This window comes from Dasypus novemcinctus, chromosome 4 (genome assembly GCF_030445035.2).
Source record: "Dasypus novemcinctus isolate mDasNov1 chromosome 4, mDasNov1.1.hap2, whole genome shotgun sequence".
NCBI lineage: Eukaryota > Metazoa > Chordata > Mammalia > Cingulata > Dasypodidae > Dasypus > Dasypus novemcinctus.
In genome coordinates, this window is record NC_080676.1 from 124,200,423 (window position 1) to 124,221,649 (window position 21,227).

Sequence of the window (21,227 nt, forward strand, 5' to 3'; positions counted from 1 at the left end):
GGAAGCTTTTTCAGTCAAGGCAAGAGAGGACCATGGTCTCTACTAGGTTGGAACACCAGTGAGAATGGGAAGAAGTGGATGATGAGTGCTTGAGTTTCTTAGGCATTATATCTAGTGGAATTTAATGGAAGGCTAGATCAAAGGGAGAGCAGAGAGTGAGGTAGGCGAATGTAGTGAGGTTTCTGATGTATGTGACTTAGGAGAAAGTAGTACAATTCTTGAATTAGGCAGCATAAGAAGGGAACAATAAGAAACAGAGAAAGGGAGGTAAAAGAAGAGGAATAAGAAGGTGGAGAATAGAGGAGAAGAAAGGTGATTATAATTGGATATTTAATTGCAAGTGGCGATGTATTAGAGGCAGGAATGGAATTTAAGAGATAGTCTAGGGAAATGGATGTGGCTCAACCAATTGGGCTCCCATCTACCATATAGGAGGTCCGGGGTTGGATGCCCAGGGACTCCCAGTAAGGGCAAGCTGGCCCACGTGGAGTGCAGGCCCACACAGGAATGTCACCCCATGCAGGAAGGTCCCCTGCACAGGAGTGCTGGCTGACACAAAGAGCTGGCAAGACGATGCAACAAGAGACAAAAAGGAGGGAAAATAAGAAAATGTAGCAGAATAGGGAATTGAGGTGGTGCAAGAGAGTCAATTGCCTCTCTCCCACTCCAGAAGGTCCCAGGATCAATTCCCAGAGCTGCCTAATGAGAATACAAGCAGACACAGAAGAACACACAGTGAATGGACACAGAGAGCAGACAACGGGGTAATGGGGGGGGGGGGGGGAGGGTGTCATAAACAGAGATAATCTGGATGGAGATTATTTATGTATGTTCCATAAAGAGAGTATGTATCAATAGGGTTTCAACTACAGAAGCAGAAGCATTAAGAGATATCAATGTAGAGGTGGAGTAGACATCACCATCCCAGGGCCCACAAGATGGAGGAATAAAATATGGATTAGAGTGGACTTACTGATATTCCACTATAACACTTTTGTGACTACTAAATTGTATCATTGACAGGGAGAAAGTGGCCACAGTAGTTGCTGAGGGCAGGGAGTAGGAAGAAGAGATGTGATGAGGGGGCATTTTGGGAACTTTGGAGTTGTCCTAAATGTTATTGCAGGATCAGATGCTGGACATTATATATCCTGCCATAATCCACTGAATGTACCTGGGGAGAGTGTGAACTACAGAGTAAACTTTTATCCACGTGGTGCAGCAGGGCTCCAAAAGGTGTTCACCGAGTGCGATGAGTGTGTTGTAATGATGGGGGAGGTTGTTGGTGTGGGAGGAGTGGGTTGGGGGGATGGGGGATATATGGGAACCTCTTATGTTTTTTTAATGTAACATTCTATGTGATCTATTAACTGTAAAAAGTTTTATTAAAAAAAAGATGAATATGTGTGCAGGGATGTTTGCATTTAAATATGGACTCACTATAAGTAGTTGGCTTAGGCAGTTATGCAGAATGGTTAAGGAAGTCTGACTTTCATAAGGCAGGTGGTATGGGAAGATATAATCAGGCTTGTACTTCACGTCAGGCACCAAAATTTACACTGGTTTTCTTTTACTGTGGAAGACCTTACTACAAACTTAGCAACTTAAATCATCATCCAGTTATTATCTCAAGAGTTTCCAAAGATGACATACATTCTATTCAAATTTCCCACCCATACTCAAATGGAAGGATTATACAAAGTTGTGGATACCAGGGATCAGGAACCATGAGTGCCACCTTAAAATTCTTCCTAACACAAAGTGCAGTTGACATTTTGAACAGAGAAACAAACTCATACAGAATAAGCAGGTTGAGTAAAAGAGAAGAGGCTATTTTTATCAGATAGACAGAGGAAGAGACCTCGTTCAATGACCAGAGTAGTAGGAGAGGTGGCAGGTATGAGTTTCACAGTGTTATACAAAGAAAGAAAGCATTTCATAGGAAGAGATAAGGTCAACAGTGTCAACTTGCACATCAAGTACTTACCTAAGAAATGGTAAGTGTTTACCTGAGAGACAATCATCTGAGATGTTGGCCAGATGAGTTGCATGGAAGAGATATTAGAGGGGCAATGGCCTGATTGAAGATTGAGTGGCAAATGAGGAAGCAAGACAAAAAGCATGGTCTATTAATGTGATAATTATTTTCTATTTAGACTTTAAACTTTTAAAAAATTGTGTTTTCTTCATTATCATTGTTTTTCAAGAATATATTGAAGAAGTGTTCATTCTTCATTATATTCTTGTTAAATATAAAATCTTCGTGTTAAATTCCTTTACTTTACTTTAAAACCTGAAAATGTCGCAAGTATACTACACAGCAGGACATATTGCACAATTGTTTACTGTGGTCATTAATCAGAAGCAGCAGTTATCACAGGGAATAAAGGTTGTAAAGATCCTAAAGTGTACACACTCACACACACACATATACAACACACATGAATAAATTACACCATTGCCATTGGATAGACCACAAAGCTGTGATTTCAGTAAAAGTTTAAACCATGAGATCTTTGCCATATGGGTGATTCTTATATCTGCGTGTTGCATAATCTGGTTTGATAAGCTATACACCCTCAGATTGTGGTTTAAAATAAGAAAAATCATGGTTTTACTCAATAGTTTATTTTTCTGTGTCTAGCTACTTAAAGAGTTTAAAGATGAAGACTGGAATATGGGCAATATAGTACATACCCTTACAAACCGACGCCACCTTGAAAAGTGCATTGCTTATGCAGAGAGCCATGATCAGGTGAGTGATATACTGTAAAGAATGTGTGCATAAATTAGTTATCTATCTACATATATCTATCTACCTACCAGTGTGAATTTATTGAAAAGGTAAATAAAACATCTATGGCCTAATATTGTTAATATAACTTATTTTATACATAGTATTTATGTGAAAATTACTCATATTTGAGAAAAACATTTTAAAATTATTTTCCAGACCTAGAATTCCAGCGTTCAAATTACAATAGCAATTTTATCCTGTCAGACTACAATTAATATATTGTTACTTGCAATTGCAGTGTTGCCTTATATATTTTCTTTTGTCCTATAGAGGAATATTGGTACTGATCCCGCATAATTTTAATTTCCATTTTAGGTTTTTGTTTCTAGGTTTTCTTTTATTCCTTTGACAAGCTCTCATCACCCTTTTCCTCAATAACTAAAATCTCATGCTAATTGATCACCCTAACACCTGTACCCTGCTTAGGTTCAATCCATCTTTTCTAATGCAGCTGAGATATTTTCCCAAGACTAAAGCTGGCCTTGACACCCAGCTCTATTGAAAGAAGCTTATCATTTGAAACCACATATATCCTTACCCAGACAAAATTTCCAGTTTCACTTTCTGCCTAAATCTCCAAGCATGCTATTCTTGAATATTTAAAAATTCCTACCCTTTCCTGAACAGGATGGCAGTTGGACTGTTCCAGTATGGTACTTTTCCCCATGTACCTGCATCTGCCTACTTTACCTGAGAAGCTTCTACTTGAACCAAATGACCTGATTCAAATATCACATTCTCTCTGAAGTCTCTGCAAGTCATTCATGGAAAATTAGTCACCCCATCCTCCATATTCCCATCAAGTCTTAGGCAGAAAATTTATTCCAATTACCTTTTCACATCCAGCATTTAGCACTGTGAAGGCTCTTAGTAATCACTCAATAAATAAAGATAAGTACATAGAAAAGTGTTGAGTTGTTATTTAAAGCCATATTCTCATAAATATCAACATGAAAATTTACTTTTTTAGAGATTAAAAAAGATATGCTAATTTTTTGAAATTATTTGCAGTGTATGCATTTTAAATATTGAAACTAAATATGCTTCTGTCATTCAACAGAAATTAACCATCTGAGTAAACAGGTGTCCTTTTAGGTGTCTCCTCTTAATATTATTAAGAAAGTATAAGTAGATCTGCAAATTAAAGCCCATGGGCCAAATCCTACCTGCTGCCTGTTTTGATAAATAAAGTTAATTAGAACATAGACACATTCATTTAAATATTATCTAGACTGCCTCTGTACTATAATGACAGATTTAAGTAGTTAAAACAGAGAAAATAGACCACAATGCCTAAAGTATTTACTACCTGCCTCTTCACAGAAAGTTTGCTAGGCCAGAAATAGTCATAGGCTAAATTTTGTATCTTCTAAATTGAATTTTCCAATTTTCATCTTCAGCTAAAATGAATAATATCCTGGTTCATAGAGCAGATGAAAGAAATTACCTATGAAAAAACCAGAACCAAAATTCAACAAAGTTATAAATGAATAATATGGACTGAATCATGTCCCCCCACAAAGACATGTTCAAGTCCTAACTCCCAGTAAATGTGCACCCACTTGTAAATAGGATCTTTGAAGATGTATCACCTAGCTAGATGTTTACCTAGGGTGAAACCAAACTTAAGCGATCTTAATAAGTAAGAGACTAAATAGTAAAAGAATGAAATGCACAAAATGAAGATAAAATCAAAAGATTTATTTAATAATTTTCCTTTCAAAATGTACTGAAACATTATAGTTCGCTAGGAATTCTGTCACACTTTAAAAGGTCAGGGAGTTCTGTCTTGCTCAGTTTTAAAGCATTTGCTTTTAAGTCAGATAACAAAGAGGCTGTATTGATAACCAAAGTATTTGAAATCAAGTTATATGGATGACAATTGCCATCTAATATCAGACTTTGAGGACTCTTGTGTCAGTAACCATCTTCTGAGCTAAGCATCTTCTGTACTAACTCTTCCATGGTCCTCAAAATAAGGGCAAGACCCGTAGAATGAGTGTATCTTTTAACAGTACTTTGAAGAAAAAGCATTTGAATCAATAATAGGTATGAAATATAATGGGTTTGAAAGTAAAATAAATTTTCTAAAAATGAAAATAATTGTAATGGAGTAAGAAGACTATGGGTTCATATCTATTATGGGTTTTACTATATGTTACTGTTTTGTCAATGAACAGTACTTTACATTAGGTAGCTATTTTTAACTATCAGTAATTCAGATTGTTATACTACTTCTCTGCCACTCAAGGCATGTCTGAGGTATCTGCTGCAATGATCAATTATTATCTTTTCATATATACTAATTATAAGCTAAGGGGCAAATACAATGATAAGGCCAATTCACATTAAAAATAAAGTTCTCAAACTAGTTTCTCTGCCTGAAGAAGAGGGGGTAACCACTGTATATTTATACACATTTATTATATAAAGTGTAACACACACAGGCACACATATATAAATAAATTTTCAGAAACTTTCCCATTCATTTAAAACAAATGAAATCATGGCATATAAATTATTTTAAAAATCTGGTTAGTAGTCTTGACATTATATTAAATGTTCATACCAATTTGAGAAAATTTGAATCATAAGCTCAGGTGTAACAAATATTCAGGTAGCTTATCATGAATTTTTCACCAAACAAATTTAAAACTAAATTCCAATTTTTAAAACAAATTTGTTGATCTCTAGTGTATTTTACCATCTCAACATCAGCAAAGAAAGTCACTCTTGGAAAATACGTCAAATTAATATTAATTCAAACCTCTCTACTACATTGTTTCATATCCTTTATCACCATATGTAGGGTAAATCACAACTGCTTGGTATGTCTTGTTTGCATTTATCTCAGTGACATTTTTTTCTGTAGGCACTTGTTGGTGATAAGTCACTGGCATTTTGGTTGATGGATGCAGAAATGTATACAAATATGAGTGTGCTGGCCCCTCTTACTCCAGTCATTGATCGTGGAATACAACTTCATAAGATGATTCGACTCATTACTCATGCACTGGGGGGAGAAGGCTATCTCAATTTTATGGGTAAGTATGAATTGAACATATCTAATCTATGATTAAAATGTTGACTAATATATGACATCAGGCACGTAAAACATTTTGATTTGGCTTCTCAGATTTAAAATGCCCAATCACAGGTTTATTTCTTTGCAAACTGAAAAAAGAAAATTACCAAGTTTTCATTATATTAATATAAGATACAAAAGTACAAATATGAAAGCTGGTGTTTTACTGAATATTGCTTTCAACAAGTGGGCTGAAATGTTTTTAAAACTTGGATTAGCTATTATTATGAATCTGACTATTCTGAGTTTCTGTTATTATTGTAGTATTTATACATTCAATGTAAGAATAATATAATCATCATGTAATAAAATTAAGTGAATATTATTGGTTAGACTTGAAGAGGTCTTTTGAAGGTAACTGTATACCAATATGCTTGATTTATAAAGTTAAGACAGATCTAGGGATATTGTGACAGGTCAAAAAATGATTTATTAAAAATATAGGAAAATATGCTTATTTGAATATCATTGTTGCCTGTATGATCTTGACTGATAAAATACAATAACCAACTGATATGTATTTTTCCTGTTCTATTTGGTCAACAAGTTAACATTTGAACATTTTAGTTTTAAGAGATTTCACCATCTTTTAGGCTAAATAGAGACAGAAAAGCCTGGGAAATACATTCAGGGAGCAGGCTTATTATTCTGTAATAAAAGCCTTAGAGCTTTAGATTAATTAATTCCTATCTAGCAGTTTTCCTAAGGAATTTCAGGGTGAACTTTCAAAAGCTTCTATTGTTTGCTATTCCAAAGTAAGGAAACCAAGCCCAAGAAATTAAATGCTAGATTTAACCTGTACTACCTATACATTTGGGTATAGTCCTCTCTTTTTAGGATCACCAAAATTTGTTAAAGTGCTTTGTCTGCCAGGAAGTGACCTTCCTGACCACATGTGAGGCTTCCCTATGTCATCCAGTCATCAGGCCAGGTTTCCTGAGTGGCCATTTCAGGTATTGTATACATAAGGAGATTAGGACTTATTTGTTCCCTAAAAGCAGCTGATTCTTCCAGACTCAGCATCATTTCAAATAGGAGAGCATCATCTTCCAGGAAGGCCTTGGTTGCACAGGCATTTTTGTTCAGTTATACCCTGAGGGGTCCATGAACCTATGGAAATAACTAGTCACCCTGTAAAGTAAGGAGAATTAGTGAGAGAATCTGAATTATAGGGGTCAGAGAGAAATTTTTAAATATTTTGTTTCACTTACAAAAACATGTTAAAAATTGTGATGGATTACAGATATTTTAAGAAAAAGAAAGGGTTTCCTTATATATCTGGGGGAAAAAATTTTTCCAAAGAACCAAAATAAAATTTCCCTTAGGAATTCCTCTAGTCCTATGTAATTAATTCTTATAGCACTAGATCTAGAGTTAGCATTGTGCTTTCTTTCTTTTTTGTTTTTTAATAATTTTTTTTTTAAAGATTCTTAGATTACAGCTTTCATGAAGCCCACTACTTTTGAAAATCCTAGGATACCAGACTCAGTCTGTAGGTGTAGACTGAAAGAAATGTGTAAGCAAGGTCAGCTCAAAAGGCTTATATTCAAGCATCTACCTTTTAAAGTGTCAGTAGTTTAAAATACCTAATAAAATCATTTGATGGATGCTGTCCTTTTTTGAAGACATCAACTCTGGCCTGTAGCTTATAGCAGAGCGTCCATGCAGTCATCATACTAAAACAAACTATCTATAGATGACAGAGACTTAATAACAATGATTAATTTAACATTGATAATGCTTAGCAAAAGTAATAGTCTTTCCATAAATAATTTTATACAATATGTTCTTAAGCTTAGTTATTAAGTCTTTTTTCAAACCTTTTATGTCTTTTTTTAAAAAACAAATGGACAGCCTTTTATAGAGGAAAAATTATTTAGATACAATTTTTAATCCTGATATAATTTTTATACTAATAATATGTGGAAAGGGAGTCACTAAGATTGTATAGACATTTGTGGTGTTTTTAAACTCCATTCATATATCTGATGTGCATCCCCAATTGAAACCATTGGCATAGAAGATGCTAGATTTAAATTAAGATCTTAGCCAAGTAGCATTTTAAATAATACCTGAAATTATGACTATAACACCATACTGTTGTGACCTAATATCAACAAAGCACCATCAGGACTATAATAAATAAAGAAAAATCCATAGAACTAATTGCCGATTGGTGGTCAGTAAAATTTTCTGAGTGTAAAAATAAATCATGAATAGTTATGGTAGAGACAGATCTCTAGAAAATTCACCTAAGGCATACACTCTTTGAAACATATATATTGACATCATTTTAACAGTACATATTCAACCTAGGGCAAGCTGAGTATCTCTTCTGTTTTGGAAACCTTTCCCATGAAACTTTCAATATTAGCAATATTAAAAAGTCTATTTCTAGTAGCTCTAGACAAGGTCTGTAAATTGACCATATTTGTGCTGTAAGACAGTGTTTATAGTTTGGTATAGGACTGAGAGGTCTTTTGGAATTTTATTTCTATTTTCTCTGTAACAAACCATGTGCTCTAAAGTTTGACACAAATATAGGTTATTTTTAAAAATTTCTTCTATCTCAAGATCTTATTCAAAGCCAGTATCTTCATAATGCCGGACCTCAATTTTAATATCAGCAATCACCAAATAGTTCTTTAATTTTTTATTATAAATGCTATTTTGTGAAATTTAGTGTATCTTCATGAACTATACTGATTTATTTTTTTTCCATTTTCTTATCTTAACACTGTTCTTCTTAAGCCTTCAATTATTGCCATGTCCTCCAGCCGACCTGTATGCCTTGCATGAATGGTTTCCCATGGGCCTTTCCTTTGATTGTTCTATTACTGCAGAGGAAACCCTCTTTTCGTTCATTGAATGTTCAGTTCATCTGAACTTCATGCCCCTTTTGCTGTTCCCCTGCCTAGATTCATCCTACTCAAACCCCCTTCCCCTCCAAACCTGACCAAATCTTGGAATCTTGAAGTCTTATTTCCTTAATGAAGCCTTTTTCCCAAGCCTTAAAGTAAGCTAATTGTCCCTATTATACATTTTATTAGCACCTTGTACTTACCTTTCAGGACACCTAACACAACTACATTTGATAAACTATTAAATAAATAACTCCCTTGATAAATTTATAACTCAGTGAAAATAGGTGTGGTGTATAACTTCTTCATTATTATACTTCCAGCAACTAAGTAGTAGATTATCTAGCACATCACAAGTCTTCTACATTTTTCTTAAAGATTATTGTTATGGGTGTGTGTGTATGTATGTGTGTAGCATTACATTATAACTTTTAGCATTAGTTCATTAGCTGCAATGACCAGTTGTTTTAAGCAAAGTAATTTTTTCTTCAAGTGACATATAAAAAAGTAATATTTAAAAAGAATGATCTAAAATTTTTTTTTTTTTAAGATTTATTTTTATTTATTTAATTTCCCTCCCCTCCCCTGGTTGTCTGTTTTCTGTGTCTTTTTGCTGCGTCTTGTTTCTTTGTCTGCTTCTCTTGTCTTCCGCGGCACAGGAAGTGTGGGCGGCGCCATTCCTTGGCAGGCTGCTCCCTCCTTCGTGCTGGGCGGCTCTCCTTATGGGTGCACTCCTTGCACGTGGGGCTCCCCTACACGGGGGACACCCCTGTGTGGCAGGGCACTCCTTGCGCGCATCAGCACTGCGCATGGGCCAACTCCACACGGGTCAAGGAGGCCCGGGGCTTGAACCGCGGACCTCCCATGTGGTAGACGGACGCCCTAACCATTGGGCCAAAGTCCGTTTCCCCATCTAAAAATTTTTTGAAGATTAAAAACCAGCCTGGTTGTTTTCACATTGTTTTAGGGACTTTAAAAACTTGTTAACTTTCTGGAATTTTATTTTTCCCCTCTAGTGGGGCGAAAATGAATTAAAAGAAATAAAACAATATTGGTACAATTTTGCAGTTTTTTACCAAAATATTTTTACAGATATAGCGCTTTGTTAGGCATATTGTTTATCAAAACTCAGTAAAATCAATATGGATTTCCTCAGAACAATACTAGAAGATAGTTTTATTTTGTTTCGTTTGCTTTTGTCTTATTATATACTCCTAATTTTGTGTTAAAAATTCTTTCACTCTGGCTAAAGTGGGGAAATACATGCTATGAATATTTTTTTATTTGCTGGGTTATTTTAATTGAGTTTATGAATAAGTAGATTAATTTCTTCAGTTCTTCCATTATAGGACCATATGAAAGAATCAAACATAGAAGGATATAAATATACTTTTATATTTGCATTTCATTGATCCTAAGAGATCTATAATATTAAATACTAATAAATATAAATTATGATGACATAGCATTCTATAATTTCTAAAACAGTTTCATATATATCACTTAAATAAATCTAATAATATTTTGAGTGTTTTTTTCATACCATGTCTTATTTCAAAAGGAACTTGAGGTTGAAACTTAGAAGAGTACTAATGTATGGCAGGCAAATGTCCTAAGTCTCATTTTACTAAAATCAAAATTAGGAAAGTTAAAGGGATTTGCCTAATTTTGTACAACTAGGAAATGGTAGCAGTGATAGCAACTAGTCACAGTAGTCTTTTTCTTCTGATTTTCAGTTTAAGAAAATTAGAAGAAAATATGTTCAGATCAATAAATGAGTTAGCAACAAAAAATATCTTCCCTAAATGTCTTTTAGGGAAGATATTTATAATGTGAGTAAAAGAATGTAAATTAGAAAAATAAAACATGATTGTTGACACTATATTAATAGATATTTGTTACTGTTTAATAATTTGTTATTTGAACGTTTAAGTGATATTTAAAAATAAAATGAAAAAATATACACATAGTATGACCTCAGTGAATACATGTTAATTACATGTAGATGAACTACGCTGAACAAATTCAAAGAAGAAGGAAAAGAGGCTAGAGATATATTTTACCCAGCTTTCTGGTGATTATCTGGGTATCATAGAAATGGTATTCTTTCCTAATCCAGTCAGGTGCAGCTAAGAGAACAGAATTATATGGCCTCACCATGTGACTCCTCAGGAACTGCTGCAAAATAGTGGCATTAATACCATTTTTTATTAAAGACTGCTGAGAATTCTAAAAAGAAAAATGAAACTAAGCACTTAATTCATTTTAAATGTTTATGTGCACAAACATTTTTAAATGCCAAGTAAAACTTAAATTAAAATATAAATATTAAACACATCTTGCTAATTTAAATATTAGAAAATGGAATGTAATATTTTAAACATAATTTTATTGATACATATTAAGCATATAATTTTAAAAATCAGCTAAATAAACAAAATTAATATTTAATAATAAATTTAGAAATAGGTAAAATTATTTAATAGTTTTTACAATATGAATTTTAAAAATAAAGTACATAAACACATCACTGAATTAAAAATGGGTGTTTGTGAAAATTTTTCAATTTTCACAGAAAACTCATTGTAACACTCTGCTACTCTGGGCAATAGTAAAGAAAGTTACACTGGATTGCTGACTCCACATATTTTCATTTTCAAGTAATTAATCTTTTATTTCATAACCTTAAGAAAATCTTTTAAAGCAGTTATTTTTTTTGTATAGACTTCAATTGTTTTATTGAAAGCTTGCTGCCAGTTTTGTTTCAAAGGAAGTTTTGTTTCCCCCCTAATTTTACTTTATCTTTAGTTTCATCATAGTTAGAGATTCAAATGCAGAATAACCTGAGTTACCTCCAACATTGTCATGTTCATATTCTACTTATTCATAAAGTCTTAGAACCAAAGTAAGAATTACTTTTGCAACAGGGTTTTGCTCCCTTGGTTATCATTTTCTTCTTCTACTTGGGGATTATAGCATTCACTTTCTAAATGAGTACACCTTCATTCAGTTTGAAATTTTAATGCTGCATATAACTCCCCAGGTATGTTTCAAAACATAAATAATTAAAAATTTTCATTTAATAAATTCTAAACTAGCAGAATTAAATCAACAAAATTAGCAGCATTCACTACCCTGATATAGCACAGTAGTCCAGATGAAAACTCTTCTTCTAATCATAATCACGTCTTCTCTATGACATCAGATGTTAATGAATGTGCTGAAATATGAGGAGTTATGAAGAATCATTGTTCATTTATTTATTTAAGGTAAACTCACCGTTTCTATGTCTAGTCTCTTCCTTCTCCAACAGTGAAAAATAAAATAAGGGAAATATAATAATTAGAAAACTGAATAAGGAACTATGTGTGCAGATACCTCTAAAAGTAATAAATATGAGAGGCCAAACCCTCATCGTTTTGAATCTCTTCCCCCAACCTTCCCCTGTGAATTTACTTCTCTTTTCTGTTTTTATCTGTTTCAGAATAATATTCTGTTTTTACTCTTATGAAAGACTTCTGACCCTGAAAGTATACCATCTTAACTCTAAAAGTCTGAGGCTTACCATTAAAAATCAATTGCATTGTCTTTATTTTTTATACAGAACATTGTAGAAAATAAAAAAAGAATTGTTTTCTATTTCTGTATCTATCTGTCTGTCTGTCTATCTCTCTTTGTCATTTTCAAGCAGAATTATCTTTATGGTTTTTATAGGCTCTATAGAAATCCATTTATTCTTTTATTCTAACTGAATTCAGGGAATTAAGAATTGTATTGTTATCATTCATACTTTGCACTTTTAAAGACATACTTTATGGGCTTGATTTCAGTGCTTTATAAAAAACATTTACATCAAACAGTATTTATGCAACTTTACTTTCTGTGAACCATGTCATATTCATCTTCATCCTCTCCCCCTTCAGACTTGGAAATACCTCCCACACTTGAAGATTTAATAACGTCTTGTTCATAACTTATGAAGAACAACCATGATTTTAATAGAACAATCACAGCCTGGGCATCAATAAGGCAATTTTCAGTTCTGGACTTTGCACTGACAATCAGGGTACTTTGAACAAGCTATAGAATTTCTCCGCACCTTAGACTTCTGTAAAATAATAGTCATTTATATTTGTAAATATTTTTTTTTCTAATTTAAAACTTTGTTGCCTAGATAAATTAGAATGCATAACTATGCAAGAGCCACTCAATGACTGACATAGTTTAGTCTGAAAATTAACGTTGTTTTTGACTTTGTAAGAAATAAATAATCAAAGGAAACTATCAGTTATCAGTTTTCTGAGAACTAGGTTTCTGAAATTGGTTTTCAGCTAAGCGTTTATGAATGTGGTATATTTGAAGGATGGAGATTGAGTTTTAAGTGTTTATTAAGTGGTGTATTAAAAGGATGAAGATTCCACTTGCTGTCACATAGCTAAGGGCATCACTACTAGTTTCCTCCATTAACACTTCTCCTCTAAATGTCAACTAGACACACAGATGGCCAGAATAAAGAATATATTCCCAGGTTCTCCTGAAGCATGGTGAAGCCAAGTAACTAAGTTATAGCCAAGGGATGTGAGCTCGCTCAGTTACAGCCATTGGAATGTGCAACTCTCATGACATGTTCTTAAGTGGCATGGGCAGTCATACCCCAGACCCACTGTCTGGAATACAAAATCATGGGGACTAGCAGACCACAAGGTCAAAAGATAGTAATTAGCTTTTAAATAATGCTATCACTTGCTGTTACTATTTTAATATTTTAAAATGTCATTACTTTACAGCTTACATGTCTTGATTTTTATATCAAAGCAATTTTTACCTTAATTTTTATATCAAAGCAATTTTTGCAGTAACTTATTTTTAAAATAATTTTGAAAAATACTTCCTCATAATTTATCCTTACTAGTACTAATATCAGTAATAAGTGTTCTTAAAACATCAAAATTGTTTTTCAAATATAATTATAAATGCCTCATGAAACGAATAAGTGATTAGTGAATTGAGGTAACATTTTATGGCAAGCATAGCTTTTTTTCTTTTATCAGTCACATGCAATTAGTGTGTTATTCCTTTTAAGATTTATACTGGGAAAGTACGTATGGCTCAAGTGATAAAACCTCCACCTACTGTATGGGAAGACCCAGGTTCGATCCTGGGGCCTCCTGGTGAAAAAAGAGAAGCAGACAAAGCATGCCTGAGCGGTAAGCCAGTGCCCACATGGTGAGCCGAGTGCCTGTGTGGTGAGCAGAGTGCCCACGTAAGTGCCTGCGCAGTGAGCAGAGTGCCCACACAAGTGCCCTGTGGTGAGCAGAGTGCCCACATGAGTGTCCGTGTGGAGAGCCAAGTGCCCATGTGAGTGCCCGCATAGTGAGCCAATGCCCTCATGAGTGCCCATGTGGTGAGCCAGTGCCCTCATGAGTGCCTGCTTAGTGAGCTAGTGCCAACATGGCAAGCCAGTGCCTGCATGATGTGCCAGTGCACATGTGGTGAGCCGGTGCCCTCATGGCAAGCTAAGTGCCCATGCAGCAAGCTGAGTGCCCACATGGTGAGCCAGTGCCTCACAAATGAGTCATGCAGCAAGATGATGATACAACAAAAGAAAGACAAAGGGGAGTTAACGCGAAGCACAGCAGAGACCAGGAACTGAGGTGGTGCAATTGACAGGGAACTTCTCTCCACATCAGAGGTCCCCAGGATTGAATCCCAGTGAATTCTAGAGGAGAAACACGATAAGAGAAGACAAAAAGAGAAATAGGTACAGAAGATCATACAAAGAATGGACACAGACAGCAAAAACAGCAGGTCAGGAAGGGGGTGGGGAAGAAAAAAAAATGTATACTAAATTATTTAAACGTACATTCATGTTTTCTTTGGGAATGTAGATGGAATATTTATGGCATTTAAGTATTTTTATAGCTCCTCCTAGATACTTTGAAATCTATTTATGAATATTTTCTCTTTCTCATACATACACGAAAACATATACTTGTACTAGTATATGTGTATATATACACACAGGTATGTATAACTATAATACACATAGTTATGTACATGTACATTATAATTATATATAACTGTAGTACATAAATATATATTTATGGCCTTTAAAGTTTGTTTTGGTTCCCCCAGGTTAGCCCTTTAAGAGCTGTCCTTAAAGCATTAGTGACTTTTAGGAATCTTTGCTTTCATTTATATGTTCATTAATTTATATAGTACTGAAGTAGCCCTTCTATTCCAAGAATTGTTTCAGATACTTGATGCTATGCTAGATGCTGGAGATGCAATACTGGGCATTTTACATGTAATCGTTTCCTCATAGAACTTAGTTTCTAGTAGGAGCAGCAAACTAAAAATGGCAAATAAGTGAGAAATAACTGCTGGCTTGGTAAGTGTCATGGAGAAAACAAAAACATTGTTAAGATAATGGATGCTAGGGTGGTTGTAAGTTAAATCTTTGAGATTTAAAAGATACCTTATAAAGAATGCAGAGTATCCCTGAAGAGGGATAACAAAGTAATCAAAGGCCCTGAGTTGGAAAAAATGCTTGGGCCACTCAAGAAAATTAAAAGATATTGGTATAGTTGGAACTTAGTGCTCAAGAGACCAAGGGGTAGAGATATTAGGGTAGGAAAGTAATTTGATCATAAAGAATATTATAGACCTTGGTAAAGGGGTAGAAATTTTGCAGTCTAAGTTCACATGGTCTTTAAAGAGAATGATATGAACGTCCAATTTATGTTTTAAAAAGATCATTTTTATTGCTCTTTGGAAGATTGAATGAGGGTGAAAGTGAAAGCTGGGATACCAGTCAGGAGGTTGTTGACGTTGTCAGTAGGTACAATAGTGGTGGCAGCAGAAATGAAAATAGGCACAAAGGGTCAAGATACATTTTGCAGGTAGAATTACTTGGCAAGTATTAGTGATAGTTTGGATGTAAGGTGTAAAGCAGAGAGATGTCAAAGAATGATGTCAGGGTTTTTGGCTTAAGCAACCAATAGCTGTAGGACCACTTAATTGCATAAGAAAAATAGGGATAGGAAATCAGATTAGGAGTAAAAATGAAGAGTTTAGTTTTAAACATATTATCTTCCAATTTCATTGAAATACTTAAGAAAATAGTGAATAAACTGTTACAACTCAGGGAAGCTATCAAAGGTTAGGGAAATAAAATTGAAAGACCCCCTCAGCATATGAATATTGCTAGAGCCATGATACTGGTGAGGTCAAGTGAACAGTGGTACTTAACCCTAGAATTGAGAACCATGGCCCAGGGACAAAAGAGACCCCAGGGCAAGACCAAGAGGAATACCAACATGGAGGTCTAAACAAAGATAAGCCAATAATTCCTGAAAAGGAAGGATTAGGACAAGAGAAGAAAAATCAGAAAAGTGTAGCATCGTGAAAACCAAGGCAGTACATTACAAAAAGGAGGAAATGGCCACGCATGTTGAATGATGCTAAGATGGTGAATAAAATTAGTGCAAATAAGTATCTGGTGGTGAACTTGAAAAGAGGGATTTTGAAGGAATTATGAGGGTGGAAGCCAGACTGGAGTAGATTTAAGAGTGAAAGTGAGGTAAGTAGAGAAGAAAACTTTTGTTAAAGAACTTCGTTGAGAAGCTTGTGTAAGAAAGAGAATACTTAAGTAAGGTGGTACTTAGAGTGGAATTCAGGATCAAAGGAGGATTTTTTAAATTATGAAATATAAGAACATATTTATATCCAGATTGGGCTTATTCAAAAGGGTGATTCCATATAGAAAGAAAGATTGATATAGAAATGAAAGAGAATGCCTGAGGGAGCAACTATGGAATCCAAAGCACAGTCTAGAGACTAATATTGATAGAAAGAAGCATGCTTTCTTCACAGAAAAAAGAAGACAACTGTATGTAGGTATAGGCTGGTTGTAAGTGGAGTTACATAAAGAAAAGGAAGCTTATGCTTGCTAGCTTTTATAGTCTCAGTAAAGTGTTAAGTGTCGTCGTCTTTGGAAAGTGAGAGGAGGATGAAGTGAGACAAGTTTGAAAACTAATTAGATGATGTGAAACAGACATCTTCAAGAATGAAAATATAAGAAAACACAAGGAAAAAAAATAGACAAATGGGACTACATCAAAATTAAAAACTTTTGTCTCAAATGACTTTATCATGAAAGTAAAAGAACAGCCTACCCAATGGGAGAAAATGTTTATAAAACATGTGCCCAATAAAGTTTTTAATATTCAGAATATAAAGAAATCCTTCAACTTAACAACAACCACAACAGCAACAACAACAACAACCCAATTAGAAAATGAATAGACTTCTGTGGCAGTTAGAAGCTTTTATGGACCCCGGCAAATCATGTCTTTAGTGTAACTACATTCCTGTGCATGCAAACCTCTTGTAGGTAGAAACTTTTCATTAAATCACATCAGTTAAGGGCCTTTGATTAGATTGCATGACTCAGAGTAGGTCTTAATCTTCTTCCTGGAGTCTTTTATAAATGGAGGAATAAAAATCCACAGACATAGAAAAAAGCTATAGAGACAGAGATCAACCCAGAAGCTGAGAAAGAAGGCCCAGGGAGTCAGAAGCTGCAAGCAACAGAATACAGAAACTGAAAGGAGCTGCTAAAACCAGAAGGTAAAAGCAACGAGGCCTGGAGGAGAGAGAGATGAGCAGACACTGCCATTGTGCCCTGCCATGTGCCTGATTGCCCACAGTTGTATCTCCTGAGGATATACAAGAGAGAGCATCTCCTGAGGAAGCCTTGATTAGGGCATTTTTCTTAGCCTCAGAACTATAAGCTTTTAACCTAATAAATCCCCATTGTAAAAGTCCACCCATTTCTGATATATTGCTCCCAGGAGCTTTTAGCAAACTAAAACAGCATTTCTCCAGAGAAGATATTTTAATACAAATAGCCTGAAAGCACATGAAAATGTGCTCAACATCATGAGCCATCAGGGAATTGCAAATCAAAATTACAATGAGCCATCAGGGAAATGCATTTCATATCCATTAGAATAGCTGATATTTTAAAAAAAGGAAAATAAGTGTTGGAGATATGAAGAAATAGAACACTCATTCATTGCTGATGGCAATGTAAAATGGTACAGCGATATGAAAGAAAATTTGGCAGGTCCTCAAAAAGCTGAGTATAGAATTATATAACCCAGCAATCCCACTACTAAGTATATACCCCAAATAATTGAAAGCAGGGACTCAAACAGGTATTTGCATACCAGTGTCCATAGAAGCATTATTCTGTGATGCTAAAACATGGAAGGAACCAAAATGTTCATCAGCCAATTAGTAGATGCATAAAAATGTGGTATATACATAAGGTGGAATATTATTCATCCGTAAAGAGAAATGAAGTCCTGATACATGTGACAACATGGATGAACCTTAAAGACATGCTGAGTAAAATAAGCCAGACACAAAAGGACAAATATTTTATGATCTCACTGATTTGAAATAATTAGGATAAGCAAACTAATAAGGTCAGAATCTAGAATATGGGTTACCAGGGGACAGGATGGAAATGGGAAGTTAAGGCTTAAAATATACAGGGTTCCTATTTTAAATGATGGAAGTGTTTGGTACTGGATGATGTTGCTGGTAGCAAAACATTGTGTACATAAATAGTAACATTGCAGTATATATCTGAAAGTGATTCAAAGGGAAAATGCTAGAATATATATATAGTAATAGAATTTTTTTTTTAATTCATGGAATTACACTACACAGTGAAAACTAAATCAAGCCATTGACTGTAGTTAAGAATACAAGTATAAGCATGTGCTTTTATCAATTGTAACAAATATTCCACACCAGCACAAGTTACTGAAAATAGGGTGATATATGGGAATCCTTTATTTTATGCATGATTGTTCTATAAACCCCAAATTTTCTAATAAAGAAAAAAAAAAAGATCCCAAGATAGTTTTAAGGCTAGGGAGTAAAGAGAGCATTTCAAGAGAATGTTGAAGATACAGGGAAATTCCCTGGTCACAGTACTAAACTTTTAAAGGACACAAGAGGATTTGAGAGGACTGGAAGGGGAGAGAGGGGAAATTGGGGCAGATGAGGGTACTGGTAAATCCAGTTGTCCTTGAATGACCAGGGGACTAGACTTACACTTCTGAGAGCAAACAAGGAAAACAGCAATAGGATTGCTCCTGAAGATTTCCTGGGCTTTATTGAACAGCTTTCTAAAATAAATAGATAAAAATAATTTACCTCAGAAAGCTTTTCAGCTTTTCTTATACTGTATGCTCACTATATATACAAACTAAAATCATAACAATAAAGAACAAACTCCTTTTTGCTTATAATGTGGGTTCTCTGATACACATACATTTTTCACTGCTTTATTATTTAGAGATTTCATTACCATGGTGGTATTCTAGTTTCCGTAATGAGTGATACCTGTGGAGAAAGAGGCATAATTACAAACTGGCAATTTTCTCTCTCAGCAGTATTATGAAATTTCCATTACTAAATTTGAAGGATTTTCTCAATATGATTATATTGTATTTTGACATTTGAAAATTCTGTGGGACATTCTTTAATGAATACTTTACAATCTCCCTAAAGCCATGAGGAAAGTTGAATGGGTTTTGTCCTAAGTGTCATTCTGCATTTATTGATAGTTATATTGTACTTCAGTGTGAAAATATGTGGTCTTACTTCAAATCTTCCATCTGTGATTGTTTAGTGTCAAACTTGTAAATTCTCTTTTTTTCCTGATTGATAGGAATACAATAAAAATTTAAATGTCTTCCTGCTAAGTGCTAGAATTGAAGCAGTTAAAGGAAGACACCATACACACTCCTGAACTGTAGGAGTGCTAATTTTTGCCATTTTCCTTTAGCTTGTTGAGGCTAGTTTACTGAATATAAAATGACTGGTAGAAGTCTATAAAACTGAGCTGTGAAAAACTGCAAAATTCTCAATATGAACAGTTGTAAATGCCTTGAAGCTCTTTCAAAACGTTCAGACACACAAATAGCATATATTTTAAATGGCATATACTTAAAAGTAATGCCCCTTATTTGATTCATGGCACACTGATAATCAGTTTTAGCTGGCATTTAATGAGAACCTACCACACGTGTGGCATTGTGCTAGGAGCTAGGAAAGTGATGCTAGAAAAATATGGGGAGCTTTGAAATACTGAAGCTCTGGCCCTCCCTGAACCAATTGAGCCAGAATTCTGAGAGGATCTGGCAGAAGTAGTTTTTTAAAAATCTCATCAAATGTGTTTTAGTAGTGGAGATTCAGAATAGAGATCTGCTGAAGGAGGGAAATGTAAAGTCAAGGCTGGACCAGACACAGATTGGTCCAGACTGTGCCGAAATCACTGGAGTCAGGTGATGGAATCTCTTCTCTTCCCTTCCCCATGTGATTTTAATGCCTGCCAGTACTGGAAATGCTCCTTCTTCCAGGTTAGACCTCTAAGAAGAACATCAAAATTCCTTGTTGATGGTCATAATCTGGGAGAAGGCTCACTTTAGGGAAACTTCATCTTAAACTTCTATTGGAGTTCTGATTTTATCTAGTTCACACACATTGACCAAGGCGAATACATCAAACCCTTTATAAATAGGAAAAAAAGTATACTAAAATTTGGATGTTGAGAAGGAAAAAGAAGCAGTTGAACCTAATTCTTTCAGCCTTGGTCCTAGGGTCGGTTCCTCTGCTAATTCCTGAATTTCTTCCTTTGAATTATATATTGTTTCCAATAGATGTGGTGTTAGAACTCTTCCTGAACAACTCTTCAAAGGAAGAGTTAGAACAGCAGGATTGCACCCACTGCAGTCCTGCTCTCTGACTAGGACTCAGATATTTAGGAGATCATTCCATCTTTCTTCTCAGTGAGCAAGGCTTAATTCTCTCTGGTCCCTTACCTGTAAACCTTTTACATCAGAAAAAAGAACTTCCAGTTCTGGTTAATATCTATAAAAACCTAGTCAGAAGAGTGGAGGTGTTCTTATTATTGGCTCAATGGTTTATTTTCATTAGGGAGATTTGTTGAGAAAATCAAATTGTTCTTTTATGCAGGACATGATAACCAGTATAACACTATCCCTCATATGTTATGCATTTTTAATGAAAATCTGTATATTGCATTTACCTCTCTCCTTTGGAGAGATATTATCATATCACTATTCAGAAGCAAAATTCCTATGCACCAGAAGGCACTTGCCTGTCCTTTCATCCTCATCTCCTGATGGTATTGTAATCACAAATAGAAATTTCAGTTTAGAGGTTAAATAGCAGATTTCCTAACTGTACAAAACAATAAAGTAGACTTGGATCTTAGAATAGGTCCCAGAGGAAGGATCAGAATTGTTTGTAAAATTAATGCCTGTATTCTTTTCCCATTAGGCTACTTGTGTGTAAATACTATACATGCCCCTGATTGGATTCATTATCCACACAATCGTAGACTGGAAATAGACCCATAGTGTATGAGCCTCTCCAGCTC

At 34.7% G+C, this 21,227-nt stretch overlaps 1 protein-coding gene across 1 annotated transcript in view; it reads left to right on the forward strand.

Moving 5' to 3' along the window:
- The window catches only part of GBE1 (1,4-alpha-glucan branching enzyme 1), a 342,498-nt gene that overhangs the window by 259,562 nt on the left and 61,709 nt on the right, over window positions 1-21,227 (forward strand). The window contains exons 11-12 of the mRNA XM_058296064.1: window positions 2,645-2,755; window positions 5,670-5,841. Of these exons, the coding sequence (XP_058152047.1) occupies window positions 2,645-2,755; window positions 5,670-5,841 (283 nt within the window). The remainder of the gene's footprint in view (window positions 1-2,644; window positions 2,756-5,669; window positions 5,842-21,227) is intronic.